The 11,272-nt window shown below is 42.0% G+C and overlaps 1 protein-coding gene across 1 annotated transcript in view; it reads left to right on the top strand.

Moving 5' to 3' along the window:
* Positions 1-2,400: 2,400 nt before the first annotated feature.
* Positions 2,401-11,272, top strand: part of ARG2 (arginase 2) — a gene marked incomplete at its 5' end in the record, with an annotated part of 9,109 nt that continues 237 nt past the window's right edge. Inside the window, 5 exons of the mRNA XM_010022151.1 lie at positions 2,401-2,578; positions 3,463-3,622; positions 8,365-8,459; positions 8,590-8,694; positions 10,204-10,340. Coding sequence (XP_010020453.1) covers positions 2,401-2,578; positions 3,463-3,622; positions 8,365-8,459; positions 8,590-8,694; positions 10,204-10,340 — 675 coding nt within the window. The remainder of the gene's footprint in view (positions 2,579-3,462; positions 3,623-8,364; positions 8,460-8,589; positions 8,695-10,203; positions 10,341-11,272) is intronic.

Raw genomic sequence — 11,272 nt, 5'->3', positions numbered from 1 at the left:
TTTATCCTTTAATGGATAAAAATACTGCAATGTGCATATATATGCCGTGTGTCCTGGGTTCAGCTACAGCAGTCATTTTTTCTCCTTCTTAGTAGCTGGGGCAGTGCTGTGTTTTTGACTTTCAGTCTGGGAACAATGCTGATAACACCGATGTTTTTAGTTGTTGCTCAGTAATGTTTACTCTGACCAAGGACTTTCTCAGTCTCATGCTTTGCCAGAGAGGAGGGGAAGCCAGGAGGAAGCAGAGGCAGGACACCTGACCCAAACTGGCCAAAGGGCTATTCCATACCACAGCACGTCATGCCCAGTATAGAAACTGGGGGGAGTTACCCGGAAGGCCCAGATCGCTGCTCGGGTCGGGCTGGGTATCGGTCGGCGGGTGGTGAGCAGTTGTGTCCTTTTCCCTTGTTATTCCTCTTATCATTATTATTGGTAGCAGTAGTGGTTTGTATTATACCTTAGTTACTGGAGAGCTGTTATCTCAACTCGTGGGAGTTACATTCCTCCAATTCTCCTCCCCATCCCTCCGGGAGCAGGGGGAGGAAGGAAAAGGGGGGGAGTGAGCGAGCGGCTGCGTGGTTCCAAGTTGCCGGCTGGGTTTGAACCACGACACCGTGTAAGGCAGAACAAAATGTAAGTGGCAGTCCCTTCTTCCATTACATTGTGTAATGTGCTGTCTCGCAATGTGTAAGTCACTGAACACCACTCCCAAGTGCAGATTTACTTCCTGCACATGTCAGAGGTATTAGATCGAAGGTATTATTAACTTGAACAGCATCTCCAACAGCTCTTGATACCTATTAAATGATGCAATGCATTTGAAGTCTTGCTTCTAAAACTTGTCTTCTGGTCACACACATGTATTTTCATCAAACCTGGCAATACTGCAATGTGCAGCAGTGTGCATGTGTGTGAGCAGCAGCCGTGCAGAAAGACACACATTAAAGAAATATTCTTGATGTTTATTGAGCATCTGTCAGAACTTGCAAGTCTCTACTGATTCTGCACAGCAGCAGAATGAAACAGAGGGTAAAAAAATGTAGTGGTCACATGAAGATCAGATAGCACATCCAAATAGGACCAAAATTCCACAGCCTTCATCCTGCTAGCTCATTAGGTGTTGCCTAAGGAAGCAAAAAGATGCTGTTGTGTGCTTATGTTACCTTTTGAAAACCAGGGAGTGGTATGTCATGGTCCTGCTTGCTGCTTTAGATCTCTGTAGGTAATGTTTTTCTCTCAGTTGTTGAGACTACATTTAATTAATCTTTTGTTAATTATCTGTGCTCTGCTGATATATCCTCTTCTAACAAATACCTTGACATATACCCATAAAAAGTATGTTTGCCTATTTCCCAGCCACCTCATTCTCACAATTACTGACTAGGCTAGTGATTCTGAGGAACAAATGGGACAGGTCTGACTGGTATTCAGGGTGGTCTTGACTTATAAAGCTGCTATCAGTGTAGCTGTAAATACCTTGGGGTGTTCACAGTCCTCATCAGTGCTTGCAGCAACAGGCCTATCTGAAACTGAGAGGCTCTGGCCTCTTAGAAGTTTTGGTATTGGACAGCAGAGCCTCAAAGGCTAATGTATTCAAAGGATAATCTATAATGTGTGTGAAAGAGAATTAAACTTTAAATGCAGCCAATTAATAAATATGCTCCCTTGTTTCCTCATCTGTGAAGTGACTCCCTTTCAGGGGAAGTAGACAGAAACAGAAAAGGCTGAGTCTTAGACCCAGAAAAGTTGTCAGGCTTCAACAGCCAATTAAGTTGTAACTGGCAATGACAGGTTCTTAAAGAGGGTTGGTGTCAAAGCCTCAGAATTCAAATACCTTCCAGAACATCTTGCGTTGAGAAAATGGGCAGGTTCTCCTACAGAGCACTAGCACATCCTCCGTGGAGGTGCCTGGAAGTACTGTAAGGCAATTTCCATTACTGGTAACTTGGCGCCTTTGTGCTTGGATTCTTGTGGGGTTTGAAAATGGAAGCTAACTGTTAGCACTCAGGTAGTTAATGAAATGCACAATCCTGGGCATCTATGGGCAACTGAGCTCATTTAAGGCTGTATACAATCTGTCTAATTGGGAAGCAAGATGGCAATACAAACTGTACTTTTTCATGTTAAAATTGCCAAGAAATAATTAAAAAAACCCCAAGCTCTTTTTCTATGGTGGTTTTATCTTGTCACTAAACTGAGCAACAATACTGTCTTAAGCTTTCTAGTCTGTAAAGTTGGAACAGGGCTGTTTGCAAGGACACGCAAATTCTCAAATGAATCCATTCCCTTCCAGTTGTTCCTTTCCTACTTGCCCAACTGATTCTCTGGGGGGAGCATATTTTGAATATTTCCCTGGGCACTGAAGTAATTCACTTTCTTCTTTTGCTGCTGTGTTTCCAGGATGCCAAGTGTATGACTTTGGAGACCTGAATTTCACTCCAGTTCCCAACGATGAACTGTACAACAACCTGATCCTATACCCACGGTCGGTGGGTTTAGCCAGCCAGGTGCTGGCTGATACTGTAAGCAGAGCAGTAGCTGCTGGGCACAGCTGTGTGACTATAGGCGGTGATCACAGGTGAGCTGAACTAGAAACAATCCATGGTGCATACTGCAGGTTGACACTTGGAGTATAAGAATTTAATTGAAAAATAAGGGGATAGTGAGAACAACTTGGGGTCATTTCCTGGCAATAGCATAGGGTAGCAGTATTCTGATTTTAGTGCTGGGGCTCTTAGGGTGGAACACAGAAGACAAAAATCTGACTTCGTAAGACAGTACTGCTTAGCTCCAGACTTCTGTGATCTGCAGGTATGCGAATGATGTTTTCCTGTTTGGGAGAGTGTGTGATCAGTTCCCTTTAAGAACTGTTGTTGTTTCTGTATTGCTGAATATTTAGTGATGTGTCTCTTTTGCCCTTCAACTCTCAGGATGGACATCAACTCATAGGATGGCTTTGTAATGCCTACACACAGACCACTTTGTAATAGATCTTACGACATGTGAATCTCTTTGTCTTTTTCACTAACCTTTGGTCTGAGAATTGGTTGAAGAAGGTAGAGCATGTAAGAATGAATTGTGGGGGAAGGTGGGATAAAAAATGGGTGAATAGCACAATTGCTGAGTGAGCACACTGTATTTTCTAAAAGATCATCCGGAGCAAGAACAGGTGAAGATTAGGGTGGGGGAAGGGTGACAGTGGAGAGAGAAAAGAGCTCTTTCTCATCTGTCAGTACTAGTCCAGTCCTGTAGAGTTACTTGGAGTCTCCTGGAATCATGACAGTGAGATGCAGTTTGTGTGGGATGCACCCTTTATTGTCACAGATGTCTGATGTGTTGAAGCATGACAACATTGTTGATTTGCATCATCTTGCAAGTTTCTTATTGCAGAGACTTCCCATTGTCCTTGTAGTTGTTCTGGTGGAGAAATGGTGACTAAAGACTTTGCTACTGTACTTCCAGCTTGGCACTTGGTTCTGTCAGTGGCCATGCGCGGCAATGCCCACACCTTGGTGTGATCTGGGTGGATGCACATGCTGATATAAACACCCCTCTCACAACTCAGTCTGGAAGCCTCCATGGACAACCTCTCTCATTTCTCTTGAGAGAGCTTCAAGATAAAGTAAGTGCCTTGCTCACACAGTGTCGTGGTTTAAGTTAGCCTACATTGAAACCCTCTGAGCATTTTACTTTTTCTGGTATGAGGTGCTTTCTTACCTGCTGCTAATACAGACCTTGTTTATGTTTGTACAAGGAAAAATACGTATTATTTGTGGGTGTATTCATGCACATATATATACACACAAGTGCACACACACACACATGCAGACACAAATATATGCACACTTAGAGACAAGAATGAGAAAAAAGCTTTTCTTTGTGTTAGCACACTAGTGGGCTGTACAGTAAGCAAGAGTTCACACACACTGCATATAGAAGCTGGCCATGATGCTGTTCCCTTGTAAAGAGTGGAGCTGGTGCTGAAGGTGTGCAATGGCAGCAATTCCATCAACTGAGCAAAAGAGGGACCCTCCCTGCAGCTATGTCTGAGAGCAGTGCTAAGCTCACCTCCAGTAACAGCTCGTTCCTGCATACCTTGCTCCCTGCTTCTGCTTAGTTTGGCACCTGCATGTTTTGACAATATTAGGGCCAGACAGGGGCTCCTCCTGCATGATATTGCCTAACTGGCTGCTCAGGTGTTGGCTCCACTGGCAAATACAAAACACAACACCTGTACCTGTTTACCAGGTGCTTGTAAAGAGAGTATCTTTGTCTTGGAAAGAGGTCAAATTACTAAAAAGAGCTGTTTACTGGGGTACATGGAATGTGCATGGCCAATTATGCTACTGTCAAGATGCTAAACAGTAGGTTGACCAAAGGCCTGCATGTCCTTTTTGGCTGTAACATATACAGGGACATTACTGTGGCAGCCGATGCATTAATAGCCAGGGCCTTTACAGCTGGAACTTGGATATGACAATCTGCTTCTACTGAAGCTTATGCTGGAAAATGGGGGCAGGATCAGCAACTGCATGCTGGAGCTGCAGAAAACCTGATTATTCTGGCACTTTGGCCTGCTAGTTATTTCTCTTAGATTTCTTTTTCTCTCTGGTAGATTTTGGGAGTGCTTTGTATGCCTCTTCCAAGTAAGAACAAGCATGCTTATCATCTTTATGGTTATTGAAGGTAACATTGCATTAGTATCTGTTGGTACAGCAAGATTGCTATCACCTAGTAAAGCTCTTCTGCTTTGTCCTGCAAATTCTTTTGAATGAATTCTGTCCACAAGTTAAGAGTAATTTGGTGCTTCTACATACTTTTCTCTTTCTAATAATCCTTATATAGTCTATACAAACATGCTAATATTCCCAAAGTAAGGCAAAATTAAGGGGGCTTCTTGAAATAACCCCAGGACATGAGAAGGTTAATATAAAAGGCTACTGTATTTCTAGTTTCTTGCCCACAACTTAAAGGGTGGGATACTCTTCTTTTTGGCAACTGTACTCACTTCCGCAGGACAGATAAGAGAAAATCTTGTGAATTTTGGAGCTTACCTAAGGTGAACAGTTTATGCCTTGGTAAGAACAAAACCAAGCCAAGTTCTTTGATAGCTAAGGAAGGAGGAGAAAGGTAGAACAAGATATGCTGCTTTCCTCTTTTGTCAGTAGGACAGAGGTATCGAATCAGCTTTGGGTGTATACATTGTTGATTTCTGCTCTGCTGGGCTCTGGTTCTTGAGCAGCACAGAAAAGCAAGATTTTTTGAATTTTTTTTTAAATTTTTGTTTTTAAGCTGCTAAAAGAACACTGTGAGCTCTCTGGGGTCAGAGGGGGAGTAGCCCTCTCGCCAGCAGCAGTAGTGAAGAAAGAGTAAGATGAGGCTACGCTCAGAGGTGAGTTGGTCAGGGGTGGTGCTGTTATGAGATCTTGTCTCAAGCCCACCTAAGCCCTATTTTAGGTCAGGAAGCCTACGCAGAACATCTGACACAAGCCCCTCAACCTGTATTTGCAGCCACACAGCAGGGATGTACGTGTTTAGAGGGTTTTCATAGCCTACTGTATTCCTGTTTAGAGGGAAGAAACCCAACATCTCTCCTGCTGGTACCAGGTGGCTTCTACAACAGTATAAATCTTTAAACACCTGTTTAGCAGTAGTAGAATATGCTTTTGACAGTAGGTTGCCTGGCTACCTGTCTGGCTCATGAGAGGGAACTTTACTGTGAGAACAGGGGCATCTGGCTTGTGCTCTTGCTCTCATCTAGTAGAGCAGATGTGTTGATAATGGGGCAAGAAATTTTACTGTCCTTTCTTGACAGCTTTGCAAGGATTCTTTTTAAATCCTAAAACTGCCTGTCGCCAGCAAAAAGGCTATGTTAGTCTGTATGCAGAGCTAAGCATAACTTTTTTCTCAACACAACAGACAAACCAACCAGCTGCACTTTGCCTCTTGAAGAGGTTTCTATCTTGTCAAAGGGTACATAGCATAGCAGTGTGAGAAGCCAAGGGAGATTTTGCAGTGAGCCCTGTATCTCCTTCCTTCCTTTCATTCATGCTGTGAAGGGTTTTTTGAGCAAGCCCTCCCACCATAACACACATGTGAACATATGCTTCTCTGGGTGGGCTCCTGTTATTCAACCAAACTCTCTCTCTGGATCACAGGATTTGGTCACCGACCTAATAGTCTCAGGAAGGCAAGTTAGCACCTGGCTTCCTGTCTACACAACAGCTCCTCTGAGGACATAGAGAGCAAAACAGCCTGCATGATTACATTTTATCTTCCTGGTTCACTGTCCTTCTCTAACTGGTACTGCTCTTCCAGCATCTCCAGGCTCCTTGTCCTTCATTCCCTATTAAGAGGACATGAGACAGAGGTAGTTGTGCAACACAGGCCCCTCTTGGTGGCACAATCTGTTTAGCCTGTTCTTGACCCCATGCCAGCAGCTCAGTTTAGCTGCTGTAACCTTCTGTGGGATTGCATGAGAACTGCCTCAGGAGCACTGCCTTTGTTAGTTTTTGAGTCACATCAAGTCCTAGCCTTCATTCACTGCACGACCTACAAACAGCTGTCCTGGCACTGGGTAACAGCAGGAACTGATGTGGCAGCAACTGCTTAAATTAGCATAACTCCCAGGAATGCTCCAGGGCTGCTTCAAGTCCCTCAGTTTAGGTTATTGCACCTGTTTTCAGAATCCCTTATGTATCCAAGGCTAAGGAGCTTGGTCATTGCTCTATTAAATTCAGTGACCCCACACAGAAGACAACATCAAGTATGGCTATGAAATAGAATAAAGCATTTGGCCAGGTCACTGTAGAACAAACCCTGGTGTTGCTGGCACAGTCCCTTCACAGGCTGACAGCTGGTACTTGTTTGCCCAGGTAGCTTCACAGGAGCACTGCTTTGTACTCCTCAAGGCAAGGTGGCACTTCAGGGTTTTTTTAAAATGTTTAATTTTGCAGTTTTAAAGGAAAATATTGATGAACATAATCCCTTGGCTGGTGTTCCTTAAACCAAGCATGAGTGTCAGGGCTCCTGGAACCATTCAAACTAAATTCAAAACCTATTAATGACTTACGTGAGAATGCCTGCACCTTTTTCTGATGTCTGTTTGGCTTTATTACAGGTAACTTCTTTTCTATTGCAACAAAGTAAGAACAGAGCCTACCAGAAGAAGTAAAGGCATTCCATTTTCTTTATTTAAAGAGGTAGAATTAAAAATGGCAGGATTAATCTGCTAAATCATTGATACTGACAACATTATCAATACTATCCTCAACTTACGGTATGGTGATAAGTTTTGCAGATACAGCTTCATTTCTGAGACATGAATTATTTTTCCTAGTGAATTTTTCCTAGGAATTTTTCCTAATTCATTTTTCCCAATTCATTTTTCCCTCTTTCGAATCCATGACTGCAGAAGAGTTTCAGGTCATTGTCCCAGAGTAACAAATACTTTTATAATATGTGCTTATTTAATCCCAATGTAATTAAATATAGCTATGGGTGTGTTAGCCTTTAAAACCAAATCTGAATGTTGTAACTACAATGTAATTAGTAATTAAGTATAAAAGGGAAACAGCCTTCTTGCTGCTTGACAGCTGTGTTGGGCTGTAGCCGTTTTCAGAGCTGGGAGAGGAAGAAGAGAAATTTGAGTTAATTTAAAGCAGTCCTAAAATGAGTAGCTATTGCTAACTGAAGGATTCTTATAATTGCATCTCATGACTACTTAATTACCAAAGCTGAAAATGATGACCTTATCATCTACCATTTGCTGTCCTAAACCTGCTCTCTTCAGCTCTAGACTAAAAACCAGTCATATGCAGCCCAGTGTGGAGTCCCAACTTCCTGTCATGCTCTTCCCACCCCCCGTCCCCAACTACTCACTTTGAATTTGTCCATCTTTAACATTGGTTTTGTAACAAAAGTTTGCATGACTTTTTGGTGATTCTCCTAAAAAGACAGAAGCACCTCGATTTTACTCTTCCACTTCAGTACTATGTACTGGGTAAGTTACACAGCATTACTGTTAAATGCACTGTACAAGGTATCTACATCTGGGTATCTAGTTTTATTACCATCCCCCCTTACATTCACTGCTGCTGACTACTTGTGGCTTTGGGCTTTTTATTCCTCTTCAAACTGGAAAATGTAGAAGAGTTAAAATCTTCATCCATTAACACTGAACTCAGGTAAATGGTATGACAAAGGTAAGGATTGATTAAATCAGGAAGCCAACCTCTCAAGTGATGAAGTTTCTCTGTTCAGACAGAGAACTGATGCTATAAATAAATATAAAATTTTGAGGGAAGCATTTAATGCAATTTTGTTTTATATGTCATCAACCTAATACTAAACCTTTGTTTGCAGGTACCACAACTTCCTGGCTTTTCCTGGCTAAAGCCCTGCCTTTCAGCTTCTGATATTGTGTACATTGGTTTGAGGGATGTGGATCCTGCTGAATAGTAAGTTTAGTTAAAGGATTTTTGTTCAGGCTGAAATCATGAGCTTCTTTCCACATGTGGCTGTTCACAAGGGTTGCGAGGCTTAAGCTTAGACCAGTAATGATTTTTTTTATTACTATTATTTCAACAGCTATATTTTGAAGAACTATGACATCCAGTATTTTTCAATGAGGGATATTGATCGCCTTGGAATTCAGAAGGTTATGGAAAGAACATTTGAACAACTTATGGGCAGGTAACAAACTATTATCTGATTTCAACTACTCATCATCCATTTCTGAATATCTACTTTCCTGAAAGTAAGGCCTTACTTTTGATGTAAGGTGGCCTAACAGAACTGTGATTGTGCCAGTAAATAGTGAGGTCTTAGCACTGACTTTAGTCCTTAGCTTCCGTATCTTGAACTAGAACCATTTCATGGCGTTTGGCAAAAAGCTGCAAGATGGGTTACACTGCAGTTGTGGCTCTGCTTTATATAGCTTGTTCTCTTTCTTGAGGACTTCTGCATTTTGCTGCAGTTTGACAAGATGTTTGAATCAACTCAGAGTCCAGGCTATACATCATACTTTTAAAGACAGGTCTGTAGCAACTTAACAGTGACTTGAATTCAGCTGATAGTACAGCTAACTACATGAGGTAGTTCAACATGAGACATAAGCATTTGGTGGCTTCGTCCCTAGACTGTGCTCACATGTGCTGTCCTGATGACAACTGCCACTTTCAGTTCAGCTTGTGAGGGTCACTGTAACCACTTCCTTACTTAAGTTCAGTTCCCAAGTCTTCGCTAACCTTCTTTAAGTCAAGGAACCAGATCAGGGAGCAAATCCTGCTCATCTAGGGACACATGGAGAGGACCGGTTAGAAAGGGTAAACTCTTCCCACAGCATAGAACAAAGTCCTGTAAGCAGAACAAGGTCCATGTGTTTGTGCTGCATGCTGTTGTACCTAAAGGTGTGCTCATCCTTCGTAGCTGCAGCTATACCAAGTAAAGAAGTTGCTAATCCAGATGCTTCTCCCTACTGAGCATCTGCACAACGTTGGAAGTACACAGTCTGCCACTTAAATTGACAAGTAGTGTCCAATTTATTAGAGTCATCAGTTGCCAGACTTCATGTACTCAGTAACTAACAACTTAAGTTTGAGATTATCCTTCACTTTTTCATCAGCTAGGCTGACACGGCAGAGTTTGGAGGCAGCCTTCAACTATTGACCTGAAAGGTGCAGAATGCCCCAGGTATCCTGATGAGCTAGGAAAATTTATCCTGATAGGGTAGGAAATCCTCACGCTTGGCACTTCCTCCATTCTAGATGCCATGTGAAACACTGTTTCAGCCTTTCACCCTGGCTTTCTGTACAGAAGGAGAAAGGCTGAATTATACCAGGCATTTCTCTACATTCTTCCAACTAATGAGCCAAATACCAGATAAGATACTTAGAAATAAAGTACTTGTCTCCAGCAAAATTACACCTGAGTGGATGCTCAGTGAAACTAGAAAGACAAACTTCTGTTTTCCCAACATGTACTGGGGAAAGTTCTGAGCTAAGAGATGTTTCAGAGTCCAAATACACTAAAAAAACCCAAACAAATAAATCTTTCGCCAATGCGTACAAGATGTGGTGCAGGACTTGGGGAGGAACTTCAGCATCATAAAGCATGATGCTACTTTGCTAATCAGCCTGGACAGTAAGAAATAGAAAATGTTTAAGGTTCTGAGGTTGCTTTTTTCATTTTATTCTGTCTCAGGAGACAGAGACCAATTCACCTGAGTTTTGACATTGATGCTTTCGATCCCTCACTGGCTCCAGCAACTGGGACTCCTGTCCTAGGTGGATTAACTTACAGAGAAGGCATGTACATCGCAGAGGAAATACACAACACAGGTAGGAGTTGATCAGCAGCACTGGACTAAGTAAGGTCGGGACAAACTCCACAGAGCTCATTCATGTTGGTTATGTTTTTCCTGTATCAGTAGACAGTGAGATAAATGCAGTGAAAGCCAGGGTGCCTACAAAGTCAATTCAGCCTCCAGTCAGGGAAGCAGTAGTCCTAGGGTTGGGCAGTGCCCCAAGTGTTGGAAGCAGCTTTAAGCATCATCAACTTCACCTTACAAAAAGGAAATAAAATACATAATATATTAACAACTACTGTCAAAAATGACTTTGTCATCTTGTACAATACTGTCACCTAAATACATGAGGTGAGATGTTAAACTGGGCATCTGGAATACAAAAATAAATGCACATGATTTTAAACAGTTTAAAGCTCCATTCTAGGAATTGAGGCTGACAAATCAAGCTTTCATTAAGTATGCTGCAGCTGACTCAATATATAAGTGCTTTCCTTCTTACACCATGGAGCCTTTATTTCATGTGTTTAAATAATGAGTTATTTGCAATAAAAGGGAAAAAAAAAAAGCAACCAGGAAATAAAGCTGCCCAGACAACAGTCAATAGAATCATGAATAGGGTAGCAAATGAATAGCAGGTGAGACTATTCTATATCCCCTAATTGTTGGACTGGGAGCAAAAAAGATTAAAACCCATTCATCTTCTAAGTGTGTATGAAACATCAAACTTGTTTTTCCTGAATGCTAAAAGCATGAATGAGTGAGGTAGTGATGATGTAAGAAAGAACCAAATTAAACCCACAAACTTGCATTTAAGAATGATAACCTCATCCCTCGCTTAAGGGCAAATTTTGCTGCTCTAAGGTGTAGAGTAGGTCACAAGCTTGAATATCAGACTTGCTGCAATGACTGAAAGGCTGCAAAAGAAACCCTACTAGAGATTTTACCCTTTTCCACAGTAACAAA

Source organism: Nestor notabilis, unplaced genomic scaffold (assembly GCF_000696875.1).
Source record: "Nestor notabilis isolate BGI_N333 unplaced genomic scaffold, ASM69687v1 scaffold32519, whole genome shotgun sequence".
Lineage (NCBI taxonomy): Eukaryota > Metazoa > Chordata > Aves > Psittaciformes > Psittacidae > Nestor > Nestor notabilis.
The sequence above is the reverse complement of the archived record's forward strand: the minus strand, read 5'-3'. Positions and strand labels throughout refer to the sequence as shown.